At 42.3% G+C, this 19325-nt stretch overlaps 1 protein-coding gene across 4 annotated transcripts in view; it reads right to left on the bottom strand.

The window, feature by feature from the left end:
* Nucleotides 1-16048: 16048 nt before the first annotated feature.
* LOC306912590 (3',5'-cyclic-AMP phosphodiesterase 4B-like) overlaps nucleotides 16049-19325 on the bottom strand; it is a 110352-nt gene continuing 107075 nt past the window's right edge. For 3 of the 4 annotated variants that reach the window (XM_079488924.1, XM_079488925.1, XM_079488926.1), the window contains one exon: nucleotides 16049-19018. In XM_079488924.1, the coding sequence (XP_079345050.1) occupies nucleotides 18644-19018 (375 nt within the window). In that variant the 3' untranslated portion in view covers nucleotides 16049-18643. The remainder of the gene's footprint in view (nucleotides 19019-19325) is intronic. The other variant, XR_013788404.1, reaches the window with a different exon arrangement.

Genomic DNA, 19325 nt, shown 5'->3' with positions numbered 1-19325 from the left:
TTCAAATCCTCAAAAATGATGAAAACCGGAAACGGCATGCTATAGTATGCCGTCCGAGACCATGGGCTATAGCCCATGGTCAAAAAGGATGAGAAACGAGGATTTGAAAAAAAGATGAAAATCACTCCGAGACCATGGGCTATAGTCCATGGTCTCGGGGTGATTTTCGTCTTTTTTTTAAATCCTCAAAAATGATGAAAAAAGGCATGCTATAGTATGCCATCCAAGGCCATGGGCTATGGGCCTATAACCTACTGTGGGCCTATAACCTACTGTGGTGACTGTGGCTCAAGAGGTAGAGCATGTCGTCCAATGATCCATGGGTCGGTGGTTCGAATCCCGGCTCCTCCTGTCTACATGTTGAAGTGTCCTTGGGCAAGACCCTGAACCCCAAATTGCTCCTGATGTGCTGGTTGGTACCTTGCATGGCTTCCGCCGCAATCAGTGTATGAATGTGTGTGTGAATGGGTGAATGTAATGCACAATATATGTAAAGCGCCTTGGATAAAGGCGCTATATAAATGCACCATTTACCATTTAACCTATTTAGGTTCATCTTACGGTGACATGTTTTCCTTGAAAAGGAATCTTTGAAATGTTTCATAGTTTTAGAAATAGAAAAGCTATAGTCCATGGTCTCAGGGTGATTTTCGTCTTTTTTTCAAATCCTCAAAAATGATGAAAACCGGAAACGGCATGCTATAGTATGCCGTCCAAGACCATGGGTTATAGCCCATGGTCAAAAAGGATGAGAAACGAGGATTTGAAAAAAAGATGAAAATTACTCCGAGACCATGGGCTATAGTCCATGGTCTCGGGGTGATTTTCGTCTTTTTTTCAAATCCTCAAAAATGATGAAAACCGGAAACGGCATGCTATAGTATGCCGTCCAAGACCATGGGCTATAGCCCATGGTCAAAAAGGATGAAAAACGAGGATTTGAAAAAAATATGAAAATCACTCCGAGACCATGGGCTATAGTCCATGGTCTCGGGGTGATTTTCGTCTTTTTTCAAATCCTCAAAAATGATGAAAACCGGAAACGGCATGCTATAGTATGCCGTCAAAAAGGATGAAAAATTAGGATTTGAAAAAAAGATGAAAATCACTCCGAGACCATGGGCTATAGTCCATGGTCTCGGGGTGATTTTCGTCTTTTTTTCAAATCCTCAAAAATGATGAAAACCGGAAACGGCATGCTATAGTATGCCGTCCGAGACCATGGGCTATAACCCATGGTCAAAAAGGATGAAAAACGAGGATTTGAAAAAAAGATGAAAATCACTCCGAGACCATGGGCTATAGTCCATGGTCTCGGGTGATTTTCGTCTTTTTTTCAAATCCTCAAAAATGATGAAAACCGGAAACGGCATGCTATAGTATGCCGTCAAAAAGGATGAAAAATTAGGATTTGAAAAAAAGATGAAAATCACTCCGAGACCATGGGCTATAGTCCATGGTCTCGGGTGATTTTCGTCTTTTTTTCAAATCCTCAAAAATTATGAAAACCGGAAACGGCATGCTATAGTATGCCGTCCGAGACCATGGTCAAAAAGGATGAGAAACGAGGATTTGAAAAAAAGATTAAAATCACTCCGAGACCATGGGCTATAGTCCATGGTCTCGGGGTGATTTTCGTCTTTTTTTTAAATCCTCAAAAATGATGAAAAAAGGCATGCTATAGTATGCCATCCAAGGCCATGGGCTATGGGCCTATAACCTACTGTGGGCCTATAACCTACTGTGGTGACTGTGGCTCAAGAGGTAGAGCATGTCGTCCAATGATCCATGGGTCGGTGGTTCGAATCCCGGCTCCTCCTGTCTACATGTTGAAGTGTCCTTGGGCAAGACCCTGAACCCCAAATTGCTCCTGATGTGCTGGTTGGTACCTTGCATGGCTTCCGCCGCAATCAGTGTATGAATGTGTGTGTGAATGGGTGAATGTAATGCACAATATATGTAAAGCGCCTTGGATAAAGGCGCTATATAAATGCACCATTTACCATTTAACCTATTTAGGTTCATCTTACGGTGACATGTTTTCCTTGAAAAGGAATCTTTGAAATGTTTCATAGTTTTAGAAATAGAAAAGCTATAGTCCATGGTCTCAGGGAGATTTTCGTCCTTTTTTCAAATCCTCAAAATGATGAAAACCGGAAACGGCATGCTATAGTATGCCGTCCAAGACCATGGGCTATAGCCCATGGTCAAAAAGGATGAAAAACGAGGATTTGAAAAAAAGGTGAAAATCACTCCGAGTCCATGGTCTCGGGGTGATTTTCGTCTTTTTTTCAAATCCTCAAAAATGATGAAAAACGGAAACGGCATGCTATAGTATGCCGCCCGAGACCATGGGCTATAGTCCATGGTCTCGGGTGATTTTCGTCTTTTTTTTAAATCCTCAAAAATGATGAAAAACGGAAACGGCATGCTATAGTATGCCGCCCGAGACCATGGGCTATAGTCCATGGTCTCGGGGTGATTTTCGTCTGATTTTAAATCCTCAAAAACGATGAAAAAAGTTATGCTATAGTATGCCATCCAAGGCCATGGGCTATGGGCCTATAACCTATTTAGGTTCATCTTACGGTGGACATGTTTGCCTGAAAAGGAATCTTTGAAATGTTTCATAGTTTTAGAAATATAGTGCTTTCAAATTTGAGAAATGTACAATGGGGCTCAAAGGCAGATATTGGCACGTCAAAAAAGCACTTTCACCTAGAAACTCCATTCACACTTTTTATAATTCAGGTTACTGTGGAGACACATGCTGGAACGTTTTACTTTGAAATGTTTTGTAGTTTCTGAGTTATTTAACTTAAACGCCCAATGCATTCTCAATGGCAATAGCACAAACTTTGGCATGCTACTAGTCCTATACATACTTACACCTAGAAACCCCATTCAAACCTATTTAGGTTCATCTTACGGTGGACATGTTTGCCTGAAAAGGAATCTTTGAAATGTTTCATAGTTTTAGAAATATAGTGCTTTCAAATTTGAGAAATGTACAATGGGGCTCAATGGCAGATATTGGCACGTCAAAAAAGCACTTTCACCTAGAAACTCCATTCACACTTTTTATAATTCAGCTTACTGTGGAGACACATGCTGGAACTTTTTTACTTTGAAATGTTTTGTAGTTTCTGAGTTATTTAACTTAAACGCCCAATGCATTCTCAATGGCAATAGCACAAACTTTGGCATGCTACTAGTCCTACATACTTACACCTAGAAACCCCATTCAAACCTATTTAGGTTCATCTTACGGTGGACATGTTTGCCTGAAAAGGAATCTTTGAAATGTTTCATAGTTTTAGAAATATAGTGCTTTCAAATTTGAGAAATGTACAATGGGGCTCAATGGCAGATATTGGCACGTCAAAAAAGCACTTTCACCTAGAAACTCCATTCACACTTTTTATAATTCAGCTTACTGTGGAGACACATGCTGGAACTTTTTACTTTGAAATGTTTTGTAGTTTCTGAGTTATGTAACTTAAACGCCCAATGCATTCTCAATGGCAATAGCACAAACTTTGGCATGCTACTAGTCCTACATACTTACACCTAGAAACCCCATTCAAACCTATTTAGGTTCATCTTACGGTGGACATGTTTGCCTGAAAAGGAATCTTTGAAATGTTTCATAGTTTTAGAAATATAGTGCTTTCAAATTTGAGAAATGTACAATGGGGCTCAAAGGCAGATATTGGCACGTCAAAAAAGCACTTTCACCTAGAAACTCCATTCACACTTTTTATAATTCAGCTTACTGTGGAGACACATGCTGGAACTTTTTACTTTGAAATGTTTTGTAGTTTCTGAGTTATTTAACTTAAACGCCCAATGCATTCTCAATGGCAATAGCACAAACTTTGGCATGCTATGATGCTACTAGTCCTACACACTTACACCTAGAAACCCCATTCAAACCTATTTAGGTTCATCTTACGGTGGACATGTTTGCCTGAAAAGGAATCTTTGAAATGTTTCATAGTTTTAGAAATATAGTGCTTTCAAATTTGAGAAATGTACAATGGGGCTCAATGGCAGATATTGGCACGTCAAAAAAGCACTTTCACCTAGAAACTCCATTCACACTTTTTATAATTCAGCTTACTGTGGAGACACATGCTGGAACTTTTTACTTTGAAATGTTTTGTAGTTTCTGAGTTATTTAACTTAAACGCCCAATGCATTCTCAATGGCAATAGCACAAACTTTGGCATGCTACTAGTCCTACATACTTACACCTAGAAACCCCATTCAAACCTATTTAGGTTCATCTTACGGTGGACATGTTTGCCTGAAAAGGAATCTTTGAAATGTTTCATAGTTTTAGAAATATAGTGCTTTCAAATTTGAGAAATTTACAATGGGGCTCAATGGCAGATATTGGCACGTCAAAAAATCACTTTCACCTAGAAACTCCATTCACACATTTTATAATTCAGCTTACTGTGGAGACACATGCTGGAACTTTTTACTTTGAAATGATTTGTAGTTTCTCAGTTATTTAACTTAAACGCCCAATGCATTCTCAATGGCAATATCACAAACTTTGGCATGCTGCTAGTCCTACATACTTACACCTAGAAACCCCATTCAAACCTATTTAGGTTCATCTTACGGTGGACATGTTTGCCTGAAAAGGAATCTTTTAAATGTTTCATAGTTTTAGAAATATAGTGCTTTCAAATTTGAGAAATTTATAATGGGGCTCAATGGCAGCTCTATGGCACGTCAAAAAATCACTTTCACCTAGAAACTCCATTCACACATTTTATTATTCAGCTTACCGTGGAGACAAATGCTGGAACTTTTTACTTTGAAATGATTTGTAGTTTCTTACTTATTTAACTTAAACGCCCAATGCATTCTCAATGGCAATAGCACAAACTTTGGCATGCTACTAGTCCTACATACTTAGACCTAGAAACCCCATTCAAACCTATTTAGGTTCATCTTACGGTGGACATGTTTGCCTGTAAAGGAATCTTTGAAAATATTCATAGTTTTAGAAATATAGTCCTTTCAAATTTGAGAAATTTACAATGGGGCTCAATGGCAGATATTAGCACGTCAAAAAAGCACTTTCACCTAGAAACTCCATTCACACTTTTTATAATTCAGGTTACTGTGGAGACACATGCTGGAACGTTTTACTTTGAAATGTTTTGTAGTTTCTGAGTTATTTTCGTCTTTTTTTCAAATCCTCAAAAATGATGAAAACCGGAAACGGAATGCTATAGTATGCCGTACGAGACCATGGGCTATAGCCCATGGTCAAAAAGGATGAAAAACGAGGATTTGAAAAAAAGATGAAAATCACTCCGAGACCATGGGCTATAGTCCATGGTCTCGGGGTGATTTTCGTCTTTTTTTCAAATCCTCAAAAATGATGAAAAAAGGCATGCTATAGTATGCCATCCAAGGCCATGGGCTATGGGCCTATAACCTACTGTGGGCCTATAACCTACTTTGGTGACTGTGGCTCAAGAGGTAGAGCACGTCGTCCAATGATCCATGGGTCGGTGGTTCGAATCCCGGCTCCTCCTGTCTACATGTTGAAGTGTCCTTGGGCAAGACCCTGAACCCCAAATTGCTCCTGATGTGCTGGTTGGTACCTTGCATGGCTTCCACCGCAATCGGTGTATGAATGTGTGTGTGAATGGGTGAATGTAATGCACAATATATGTAAAGCGCCTTGGATAAAGGCGCTATATAAATGCACCATTTACCATTTAACCTATTTAGGTTCATCTTACGGTGACATGTTTTCCTTGAAAAGGAATCTTTGAAATGTTTCATAGTTTTAGAAATAGAAAAGCTATAGTCCATGGTCTCGGGTGATTTTCGTCTTTTTTTCAAATCCTCAAAAAGGATGAAAAACGAGGATTTGAAAAAAAGATGAAAATCACTCCGAGACCATGGGCTATAGTCCATGGTCTCGGGGTGATTTTCATCTTTTTTTCAAATCCTCGTTTTTCATCCTTTTTGACCATGAAAACCGGAAACGGCATGCTATAGTAATACTATAGCATGCCGTTTCCGGTTTTCATCATTTTTGAGGATTTGAAAAAAAGACGAAAATCACCCCGAGACCATGGACTATAGCCCATGGTCTCGGAGTGATTTTCATCTTTTTTTCAAATCCTCGTTTTTCCGGAAAAACGAGGATTGTAGTTGTTCTTCTGGAAGTCTTGAACGTAAGGAGAGATCTCGAGATCATGGAGCCAGCATCCTAACTCAGTGAATTACTTGCTACTGTACTTGCCACAACACAGTCTTCCTTTGCATTTGAGTTGGAATTTTGAAGTTGAAAAAAAAAGCAGGAGATTTGTCTATCGATTGTTGTGCTGTTGTTTATCTAGATGTTTGAATGTTTATGAACCACAATGGAAACAAGTCTCTATAGTGGTAACTGGTAACGCACCAACAGCAAATAGAATCGCATCAGGTTTTATCCAGCCAATTGGAGGCAGCATAGCTTGATAGGGCCACTTTGAGGGCAGCACACATCACACCAGTATAACTATCCACCAAATGGTGTCAGTATTGCACTGTACTAAGTTAAATAAAGCTTTGCTATTACACGTTAGTTACTATGAACTCCTGCCCCGCGAATGGACGCTGGCTGTGGCGGACGGCACCACACATTTACACATGTTCCTTTTTTAGTGCTTATACATTAGAATGATTAGATGCTGGCTTGCTGTTAGTCTGATAAACATGCTTTACATTAAAGAGCAGCCTATTAGTAGATTTAAAAAGCAGGCAGGGTTGGCGAAAAGGGCCTTTCTATGTGGAGTTTGCATGTTCTCCATGTGTCCCCTAGGGCAGGGGTTCTCAACGTTTTTGGCTGGGGACCCCCGAAAATGCTTTGGCAACGTCTCGGGACCCCCGCCCCGCCCCCTCCCGACACCCAATATAAATTGACTGCTACAATAACCTTAAACCATTTTGGGCGGGAACCCCTTTTGGTGTTTTAAGCATTGTTATAATTTAGCTATTTAAAAATAGCAGATCTACAAGCTCATAGCGCGCCACCGAGTGGCGCGCTATGAGCTTGTAGGTCTGCTATTTTTTTTAAATCGTGAAAAAAATAATAATTTGGGGACCCCCTAAAATAATTTGGCGACCCCCCGAGGGGTCGCGACCCACGGGTTGAGAACCCCTGCCCTAGGGTAGGTAGTACTAGGTGCCCTTACTATGGAGGGTAATTACTGCCAACAATGTAGTCGCTCAAGCCAGACTCTTCCACAATCTTGGAATGATACAGATATGAATTTGCAGACCAGTAATCCACTACCGGTTTTTGACTCATTTGGTTTCCAGTAGAACTTATTTACATGACTGTACAGGTGAAAAGGAAGTGCCAACAACAATGTCATTCAATTACCAGAAACCTAGATAGCAATCCTTCTAGTTCACCACAATGTCAACAGTGTAAGTGAAGTCATTGAGCAGGTCCTAAAATGCATTGCATGTAAACAGAAATGAAACCGCACTACAGAGGAATATTGACAGAGTGGAGATAACATATACCAGTAAAGTTGAGGTCATATTTTTTCTCACGGTCAAATACATTTAGGCTACAGTGCATGCAGCTGGAAATTTGTATTTACTGTATTTACAAATGTCCACCTGATTTCTCGTAGACCATGATGGAGATTGAAGATCCACATAATTTCATGTACGTGGCTGAAACAGGATTCAACATGTCAGAACAGTGCATGGTATTCAAACGGGGTCCGGGGGGGTTGTTTTAGTAATAAGTCATGGTTAACTGTTTTTCAAAAGTTACTTCTGTTTCGAGAAATGTGCTCAGGGCAATTGAGAAAAACTGTAAATCAACAGACATTGAGGCTGTTTATATAGCAAACAGTGCCAAAGCCTATCTGAGATTTATATTCAACATACAGTAATGCTCTAGTTTCCAATGTGTACCAGACATCAGGGTTGCGATACTCTTGCGATACTCTTGCGATACTTTTGTACTTTTTATACTCAAGTTATCTTTAATTCACGACTATTACATTTAAGTGCTTTTTCCACCACTGAATGTGTGTGCACGGCACATGTACGCACGTGTTTGCATGCGTTTACACATGTGATTGTGTGTTTGCATATGCATGCAGGCGTCCTTGCGTGCACGTGCATGCGCGTCTGCACCACAGGGTGAGGTGCTTTGTCATGTTCCCACTAGCCTCGGAAACCCAGACGTTTATGTTCCCACTGACCCAAAGTGACAGTGTGACAGAGCCCCAGGCCACTGGTGTCCTAACCCTCTCTGTACTGCTTGTGTTGGCTGAAGAGCCATCGGGAATGTCACTATACCAGTGGTGGAAAGTAACTAAGTACATTTACTTACGTACTGTACTAATTGGGAGGTACTTTTACTTTATAGGAGTATTTACAAATTTCACAAATTTTACTTCTACTCCACTACAAAACTTTAGTTACTAGTTACTTACTAGTTACTTAGTTACAAAACATACTGTCCTGTAATACATATAAAGCTCACAATGCGTCACGATGCGAGCTTGCAGATCTGCTATTTTCAACCAAAAAAATCATACATTTTATACAGTTGAAAACGTGTGAACTGGGACATTCTGCATAATGATTACTTTCTACTTTTGGTACTTCAAGTACATTTTGATACCAATACAATTTTGTACTTTCACTCAAGTACATTTTGAATTCTGGACAAGTAAAAACTTGTAACAAAGTATTTCTACATTGCAGTTACTTTTACTTAAGTAAAACATGGGAGTACTTTTGTCACCACTGGTCACTATACTGTACATAGAAAAATCCACAGTGTTAATTAAACCCTGAGAGTGTAAGTGCGTAAGTGCGGAGTGACAAACTCAAACAGCTGCTTTGAAACCAACTTAATTGCCACACAGATTTGTTTTTTTTATCCACACAGGCTAAGTAGTGCCGACCCAACTCCTAATAGATTATTTCAAGATGATATTATGTATCCTGGAAAAAAACTCAAATCTAACCACCTGGATTTGAGACCAGGCTCTCCAGCATGGATTACGAAACATCCACCAAATCACACCTGACCACCAGTTTTGCCTTAAGGGCTACAGGCAGGCCGGCTACTTCTACTGCACGTGCTTTTACAGAATTTAAAGACGAGCTGATTTGCAGATAAAACAGAACAACACCGTGGTATATCTGTGGCAACTACCGTCATGTCAGATAACCACATGATTTGTGGCATTATTCGGGAAGGACACATCCTGTTATTGTCCAAATCGTCCACATCAGACCACGGGAGACAAACACAGGCACACACAGTCACACAAAGATTCTCCTTACGGGAAGCCAACTGCCTCATCTGATCTACTCTTTCTTCATCATTTCCCCCAGAGACTGGAGGGTGGGGAGCTCAGTACTTGAGTCAAAGTAGGCTATACTGTAAAGTAGGATACGATCTGTTTCAATATTACTCAGCTACTCAAGTGGAACTTGGAAGTTGCTCAGTCAAATTTGTACTTGAGTCAAACGTAGTACTATATTCAAAAGTACATACTTTAGAAAAACTGTTAAGCATTCAAAAGTACAAATTATACAAAGTGCATTTCCTATTTTAAATAAATGCATTGCTGCACCCAAAACCATTCAAAGATTACAAAAATATCAATAATAGCGCTCGAAAATAGCAAATCTACAATCTCACAACTTCTAAGATCTGCTATTTTCATATTATAATCTTAATCGGGGCTTAAAGTGTTTCATTCATTGTTCATAATGTGCTCTTTCCTTTTCTAGAAATGTACTTGAGTCAAACGTAGCCTACAACACTTTCAAATGTAGTGGAGTGAAACTCATCAAATATTCAAAAATACAAATACTCAAGAAAAGCACAGCTATGCAAAAAATATTTACAAACTACAGTACAGTACTCAGTACATGTACTAATATTTACTGCTCTCAGCCCACCTCCCCATCCACCTGTCCAAGCCACTCAAAGTTGATCTCTACCATCCATGGCGTTCTATTGAATTAGCCTGGAATGCCCTGCATTACCCCATACTCCTCTCCCAGTGACTGGCCCAGCTGACTGTCAAGCCAACGAAAAAACAAACAGCAGCTGGCAAAGGAGAAACTCCAGGAAGAAATGTGTTTTTATAATGTGGATATGGAGAGAGCAGGTTTGTTTTGCTGGAAGTGGTTCTGCCCCCCGTCCCCCGTCTCCTTGGCTCGGGGCCCCAGGGCCCCTCAGGGACCCTCAGCCCCTGGCTGGTACAGCCGGGAGTGTGTACTGTCCACCAATGGCGGAGGAAGAACTACTCTGATTGTGGAGTTCAATAAAAGTAGCTGTATACCACAGTGTCAGAACTAATTTGTTACCATGTAGTAAAAGTCCTGCATTCAATATCTTACTTAAAGGGGAAAACCACCCATTTTCAACATTTTACTATGTCATTAATATACCTTAGAGCTGTTGTGTGGTAATAATAAAAAAGTCCCCCCCATTTTGTGTTTCCTAGAACTGTAATTATGGAAAAAACCATTAACATGGTGAAACACATCTTGATGACATCATCAAGATTTGTTTCACCATGTTAATGATTTTTTTCAGACCTCTAGTTCTAGGAAACCTTGAGTACTTAAGCACAGTACTCAAGTAAATGTACTTAGTTACTTTCCACCACTGTTGGGTTGTTGTGTCCACGTGCCTCGAGAAGGCCCCCGAGTGCAGCACATGTGGCCGGCTGAGGGCCTGGGGTGGTCAGCTCTCATCTTACTGATATAGCAGCAGACAATGGCAGCATCTCAGAGTCAGACACACAGACAGATAGACCGAAAGAGAAAGAGAGAGAGAGAGAGAGAGAGAGAGAGAGAGAGATTGAGAGATTGAACGGAGCTCTGCGGGCCCACCATGGAAGCTGCTGGCCCCTGTTTGCACCTCTGTTTACTGTAAACGGGCTCCTCAGTTTCGCTGAATCTAGAACGGAAGAGGAAGAGATTTAAGGTTTCCTCTCTTGCCCTCTAGCCGCTCTTGAACTCACTCAACTCAGAGAGAGATAACGCAGCGAAATCAAGTAGGCTATTATTTGTCAGCATACCTGTACATTTTAATGGAACTTTAATTAAACGTTCAAGTTGGTCATCTCGATGTATCATCATACCATTCATGTACAGTATATTACCCTTTGGTGGTCCTGGCCTGTGCAGAGCTGTTCATTATTTGGTATAGGTGTTTCTTTTGCAGTCCTGCACGCATACGGTAGCCTAACACTTATGTTACTTCTTATCTTATCAAACACGTCACCACAATAATGTTAGGCTCCCAAAAAATCCCCACCCAGATGGTGCCACGATATAGGTGACTTCAACCGGAACGATCTAAAAGGGGTCTTTCCTAAATTCCACCAACACGTCACCTGCAGCACCCACGGTGACAATATTCTTGACCACTACACACCTTTAAAGATGGATACAAAGCTCAGAAAGCTGTCCACCGCCCCCCGCTCAGAAGCTCTGACCACTATTCCATCCAGATGCTACCGGCCTACAGGCAAAGGCTTAAAAGGGAACCGGTTGTTGAGAAGGAGGTCCGGAAATGGGCTGAGGACACAGACGCTATGCTACAGTCCTGTTCAGACTCACTGGGAGATGTTTAAGGACGCCGCTGGGAATAACATCAACGAATACTCAGACTCAGTTACTGGTTTTATCAGCACGTGTATAGACGATATAGTCTCAAAAAAGACCGGATCTACCCGAATCGAAGTGGAGTGCGTACACAATTGCACGAACGGGACGGCACGGTTTCTGATCCGGCGACATGAAAAATGCCTACTCCAAAAAGATGGAGGACCATTTTGAAAGCGGCAACATCAGGAGCACGTGGCAGGCGCTACACACCATAACGGACGATAAAGCAAAAAACAGAAGTGAAGTGAACCCGCCTGCCTTCCTGCCCAACGAGCTGAACACCTACTACGGTCGGTTCGAGACCAGCTCCACACGCAGCAGCCAAGCGGAGCCATCAGCAGCAGCATCAGCAGAGGAGACCTTCCCCTTCACCATCTCAAGGGACGAGGTATGAAAAACCTTCAAACGGGTCAACATCCAGAAGGCAGCAGGACCCGATGGGATACCAGGCCGGGTCCTCAAAGCATGCGCGGACGAGCTAGCAGATGTTTTTGCTGACATCTTCAACCTCTCCCTCTCCCAGGCTGTGGTCCCCGCAGGTTTCAAGATGTCAACCATTGTGCCCATCCCCAAAAAGGCAGAAGTGACATGCCTGAACGACTGCCTGGTGACCTGTCGCTCTCACACCAATAGTCAGCAAATACTTTGAGAAGCTGGTGAGGAAATACATCGGCTCAACACTGCCTGCCTCGCTAGATCCGTGGCAATTTGCATACCGCAAAAACAGATCCCAGACAACGCCATTGCCATGGCTCTCCATACCGTCCTTTCGCAGATGGACAACAAGCACCTGAAGGACAATATGTACGTATGCTGTTTGTGGACTACAGCTCAGCATTCAACACCATTGTCCCAGCAAAACCTGACACAAAGCTCTGAGATCTAGAGCTACACCCAGGCATGTGCGAATGGATACAAGACTTCCTGTCAAGCAGACTTCAGGTGGTGAGAATGGGCAGCATCACATCTGACCCCTTCACCCTCAACACTGGAGCACCCCAGGGATGCGTCCTGAGCCCTCTCCTCTACTCCCTGTACACGCATGACTGCACAGCCACACATGACTCCAACACCATCATAAGTATACGCGGACAACACGGCAGTGATAGGCCAAATCGTCGACAATGATGAGTCCGACTACAGAGACGAGATCAAAACACTGGCACTCTGGTGCCGGGAGAACAACCTCAACAAGCTCAACGTCGACAAGACCAAGGAGCTGATCATGGACTTCAGGAGGCCACGGAGAAATCATGCGCCCATCCTCATCGATGGCACTGCAGTGGAAAGGGTCAGCGAGTTCAAGTTCCTCGGAGTACACATCCAAGTTTGTGTGACGCTGTACTAGTATGATCAAGTAGGGCATTAATTTAAGAAAAAACACAAAAAGTTAAAATATGGAGTTAAGAGGTTTCTGCCCGACAGCAATTTATGATCTATAACCTCACGATGCACTGTGAACTTGTAGATTGGCTACTGTAGTATGCTCCCTGCTGTGAATACAAATTGGAGCATTTAAAAGTGAGCTGCAAGCCTCCCTCTTGTGTTTCATACTACCGTAGTAGTATAATCTCACAGAAGAGCATTATGATGAAATTAGGTCTCCGCCCTGAGCAAGGAAAAATATAGGCTACTGCAGCGCTAAGAAAACTATATTACAATTATTTTAGACTCATCTGGTGATTTGGACCTGCCCTGTTTTGGATGCAATTTAACAAAACAAAAACAAGAACTGCCCAAGTTTCATGTTAATGCTAATTTTAGCCTGGTAAATATTAGACATCATGTGCCCTCATGATTATCACGTATGCCATTTTCTTATCAGTGCGGGCCGAGGCACACAGGGCCATGGGAGAGTGAATGCCCCGAAGGCCCGGCGCATAGCACCGCTATCTCTGCCCTTCCTGTTTACATTCCAAGCCCTGCGTCCTGCAGCACTGTACAGTATCTTGCACTGTTTCCCAAACAGTGGGTTGGAACTTGGGACCCATTTGTGGGTCACAGGCACATCTTATGGGTCCCTTTGTTTATTTAGTTTCCTACATTTTGTTTTTAATTAATATTATTTCAAAACATTTACGGTTCAAAAAAGCTACATTTTTCATGAATTGAAAACAAAACTCAATGATTCTTTTCAGTAATTTCAGGAAGAAATAAAAGAAAAATCTAAGAAATTCCATGAATTAGAAAAATGTTTAAGAAGTACTGAAAATAGCTGATCTACAAGCTCATAACGCTGCACGAAGCGACGCGTTGTGAGCTTGTAGATCAGCTATTTTCACTAGTTTGGGTCCAAGGCAAACATCTAATCTCTCTTTTGAGCCTTGGGCTAAAAGGTTTGTGAAACGCTGTCTTGCTGCTGGACCCAAACCATGAGAGATGTCAGTGCTAATCCTGGGATTTACTGGAAGATAAACAGCACATTAAGGTGATGTATTAAATCTTACAGTAAATAACATGTCTATACACTCGGTCACCACAGCCTAATTCCAATACACACGTCTTCAAGATTCAAGTTTTCTATCTTAGGCTATAACAGAGTAAGATTATTTTGTTTCTAAAAATAAGACATAGCACCCTTTGAATTGTGTGTGTGTGTGTGTGTGTGTGGTTCCCTATGTGTATTTGCACAGTGCACAGGATGTGTGTATAAATATGTAATTACATGTATATAGGCCTATCCGCCTACAGTATGTGTGTATGTACTGTATATTTATGTGTGCATATGTTGGCGTGTGCAGTCTTAAAGGAGTAGTTCACCCACAATTATACACCCCATGAAGCCTTGAATTCATGGAGATTTCTTATTTTTTTCCCCTGACTTCTTAATTATTATTTTTTGAGTGGTGCAACCACTCCCTTACGGAGCTATGTGTGTGGGTGGGTGGGTGGCTGGCTGGGTCTGAGCACGAAAACAGCATGGTTGTTTTTTCACCACCTGTGCGCAACCTAACACACACAAACCCACACGCACATATTAACTGTACAGTATATATGATGATTTCGGGTGTGCCAGTACAGTAGCCTGGCTAATAAGCCAGACTAATATCACACAACACTGTCGTGGTATATTAGTCTGGGCTGGCTCCACTTGGATTTCATTTCCCGGGGGGCGGGTTCAAACATTTTCTCTTTGACGCAATTGGTCAGAGCTACTGTCAGTCAAAGGTCTCAAGCATTGAACGTCACTGTACCAAAGCCCGCCCATATTGCATACCGTGTCCCGATTGGCCCGACCTGTTCTCGGTTGTAGGAAAGAGGCGTGCTACTGAGCCTCGCCAGACCCTAATCCGCTGGCAGGCAAAAAAATGTTTGCCAACGGCTGATTCGGTCTGGTTTATTAACCAGGCTACCAGTACAGTACAGTGACAGTACAGTACAGTAGAGGGACCCCCACACGGTAACTGTCATTTCTCAACCGTTTCGGACGCAGGGCAGCACGTCGGAACCGGCCCGGCCCCCTGGGCACGTTCCTGGGGGTCTGGATGCTCCTGGGACCCCCCGGGTCCCCTGGGGATCCCCACATGGTAACTGTCATTTCTCTACCGTTTCGGACGCGGGGCGGCTCGCCGGAACCGGGCCGGCACCCTGGGTGCGTTCCTGTGGGTCTGGAACACTGTAGAGCTCAAGAACCTGATGTTAGATATAGGAGAGTGTGGAGGCGGGCAACGATCCAGGAGTCCGCAGTAACTATAACTTTTAAAAATGTAGGAAATAAAAGGGACCCATAAAAATGTGTCAGCGACCCACAAATGTTGGGAAACAGTGAGATAGCCCATGCAGGGTCACACAGCTGGTGGCCTCTCCCAGTCAAATGCCCTAGATGTAGAACTCAAACAACTATCTCCCATTCTCCACATGATGATGAGCCAGTAGGGATGGAAAATATTTGAACTCATACAGCAGAGGTTAGGAGAAAACCTCCTTTTAGCAAAACCCAGCACAAAAAGGAAAGGCAGTAAAAAGAAAATTGGTTCCCCCAACTTCCCAGATACAAGAACTCACAAGGGAACAGTGGCGGAAGTACGCAGATGCTTTACTTAAGTGATTAATGTATGTTTTGTAATACTCAAAAGGTACAGTAACTAGTAACTGACGTTTTCAAAAAGTTGTAGGAGAGTAAAAAAATTACAATATTTGCCTCCGAGTAGTGGATGAGAATTGAAATATGGAAATCCTTGAGTAAAGGGAAGATGGCGAGGTAGTGTGATCTCCTCAACTGTAACTTGTGACATGTCACAATGGAAACAAGCTTTTGCTTTTTTGTGTATAGTCCATGCGTTTTCTAAATTGATGTCATTTTTTGTCTATCTATCTATCTATCTATCTCGACCAGACAGACCAACAAGGGAGTCAGTAATTCATGCTCATCTTTAATAATCTCATAGAAAATATTCGCTGAGCACAATAAACACTGTCTTACCATACGTTGTGTGAATGATAAAAAAACAAAAATAAAAACATTGAAAAGTTCCATTTGAAACATTGTATACAAATATACGTATGTAAATGTACAATGACCTGTCACCGTACGTATGCAATATACTGCAGTATCAATCCAGCCTTTAGAAGACTCTGGAAACGGAAGGGAAAAGTTAACACACCTTTTCTGTCAAGCGTCTCTCACATGAGACGTTGGGCGTTAAGACCAAAACTAAACACATACATTTAGAAAATTGGAATTCTCCGTTTCGTCAGAACATCGAGAAAGGTCAAAATTGAACAGCACAACTAAACATATGTTCTTTGCGAAATAACTCGCCAAAAAACAGAAAACAAATAAAATAAAATAAAAAATAACCACCATTAACGGTTCAGTCAGTTCGTAATTTGACATGTATTGGTGGTAGTGTGTATAAATTATACCAACTGTACACTGACATTAATAGTATTATTATGTACACGAAAAAGATAATAAATATACTGTTACAAACAGTCAAAGTATCAGCACATCACGGCTGGGTGCAAGAAGAGATTGTGCAGCTATACGAACACACACACACACACACACACACACACACACACACACACACACACACACACACACACACACACACACACACACACACACACACACACACACACACACACACACACACACACGAAGAGAAGTGTTATCTTTTTGTGAAGCTGTAATGACTTCCCTCAGAGGGTAGCACCTTACAACGTGGTACCGCTAATGCCCAATTTATTCTCCATCGTAATACAGCGTCATCACGGACTGGAAATAGCAGACCTGTAAACTCTCAGGACATTATTGCATCAGCAATGCATTGTGAGTTTATTAGGTCGACTATTTTCTGACCACAACAGCATCATTACAATTAAGTATAAATCGGCTTAAGGTGGTTAAGACAGACCGGCAACCAGCTGCCGAAACTGTCAAATTATTAAAAGTGCTGGGGGGAGGGGGACACATAAAAAACAAACTAACATTCACCTGTTCAGTCACTACAGTCTACAGTTAATCAAAACTCAAGAACTTTCACTTGGTTTTAGCGGTCTTCATTGGCCTGCAATGCTGCAAGAAGAAATGTCAGCACAAAAGCACAAACAGGCTAAATGAAAGCAGGAATTCGTAGAAGGGATGTGTTTACGGGTGACGGCCTCACACAATCCAGCTCAGAATTAGATGTAGACTTCCGTACACTACGGGATCATTTAGGGTATTTATCGGGTTTGATTGGGTGAGCATTTCACCAGCGACTTTTCAAGCGTAGATTCTATCAAAGTGCTTTCATCACACATTCTTTGGAAATCTACAGATCTTTTGGACAATGTTAATCTCAATTCTAAGGAAGACTTTGCTCTGAAATAATTGCTTTTGTGCTGAAATACTGAAAATTAGACATAAAATAAAAAGACATAAAATGGATAGAAGTTGATTTTACGCAGAACATGGACTCATCCATTATGCTATTGCTATTGCATTACGCATAATCATATTTTTTGTTTACTTTAATGTATTATGACTTGGAAAGTAGCTGATGTTTTATACACTCTCTTTGTACGGTGTCTCAAAGTGCAAATTGTGCTGGGAAGTCAAATTTTAGAGATACATCCACCAAACACGTTTGTGAGAACAAGCTTATACTATTGCCAGAACATCAGAGGAAGACCAAGAGAGCGAAATATATTCTCTGTGTAGAAAACACAGTTCACGTTCACACAAAGTGTTCAATAAATTATAAAAAAACACCTACAAAAGTCACGGCTGTAAAAAACAAAAACAAAAAAGGCACGTGACATCTTTAGACAAGTGTTAGGAAAAAATGGTATCTATTACAAATACATGTTGAGCAGTAGCTTTGGACGGACCGCCTTACTGGGTGGCGTCCGATCCCAACACGACACAAGGAATCGAAGTGCAAGTTCAGAGTTCTTGTTGTGTCCGTACTGTATATATACCGTCACATTCACCTTCATTTGCCTGTGAGAACCAAAATACAGCATTTCTACAGCACTGGTTCTCAATGTCTGGTCCGGGAACCACCAGGAAGTCTAAATGGACGCTTACGGATCTGTAAATTGTAGAATTTTACAGTGCATATTGGGGTCTCAAAGACCAAAAACAATTGTCCCATTTGTACACTCAAGAGTTACAGAACCATAAGGGTCCATTAGCACCATGCAGATGGTCCCCAGACCAGACGTTGAGTGTCCTACAGTAGTCCCTTCTTCAGAGAATTGAGCTGTTATGGCAAACACTCTATCCTCCCTTCTGGAGGCTCAGAAACATTAACCACTGCAAGGTTTCCAACCCTCTTCTACAGGGTGGCGTGGTCACCGGGGAGGGCCCCAAAGTCAGCCAGGCTCCCTCTTAGCCGCAAAGAGGCAGATTGCAGGATTGCTCCACTGCAACGAAACCAACTCCCAAACCATAAAAAACAGCACGAGAGACGTGCTGTTCCCTTATGGACATCAGCGAATGGTGGAAGTGTTCGGGGACGTCCGGCTATGTCTCGGCCAGAGAGTCAGCGGCATGGTCGTCCGGGGGACAGCCCTGGAACGTCCCGCCGTCTCCGTCACATCCCCCCGCCCTCGCCTCCATCGTCTCGCCGCTCCCCGCCTCGTCGCTCTGGAACGCGTCCTGCTCGTCCAGAGTCAGCTCAAACTGGAACTTGGCCACGGCCGGCTCGCGGTCCTCGTCCCCCAGCAGGACCTCCTCGCTGTCGCCACTGTAGAAGGGCGGCGAGGGGCTCTGGGGGATCATGCTCTGGTACCAGTTCCTGTTGTCCTCCAGCGTGTCCAGGATGTCCTGGGCGTCCGGGTGCACCAGGTCGGCCCAAGTCTCCCACAGAGGGTGCACGATGTAGTCGATGAAGCCCACCTGAACGAGGAGATGACGGACGACCATCAGTAAATTAAGGCGTTTTATCTTTTCAACTGGTAATCAGCTTTTTTTTCTATAATCACACTTGCTTCTGTGAGAAAGTCTTTGTTGTAGTATAATCTCTGAGACAAGTGTTGGTCACTGCCCCTGCTGGAACTAGTTCCCCAGGAGGACTAACAGCAAGCATAACAACAATGATATAACAATGATATATATATATATCATTGTTTTTAGGCCTACATCTTTCTTTGAGATTTACTTTAGACACAAGCCAACAGAATAGCGATCGGGTAGAAAGAAATCG

The sequence above is a fragment of the Electrona antarctica genome, assembly GCF_951216825.1.
Source record: "Electrona antarctica genome assembly, chromosome: 19".
Lineage (NCBI taxonomy): Eukaryota > Metazoa > Chordata > Actinopteri > Myctophiformes > Myctophidae > Electrona > Electrona antarctica.
The sequence above is the reverse complement of the archived record's forward strand: the minus strand, read 5'-3'. Positions and strand labels throughout refer to the sequence as shown.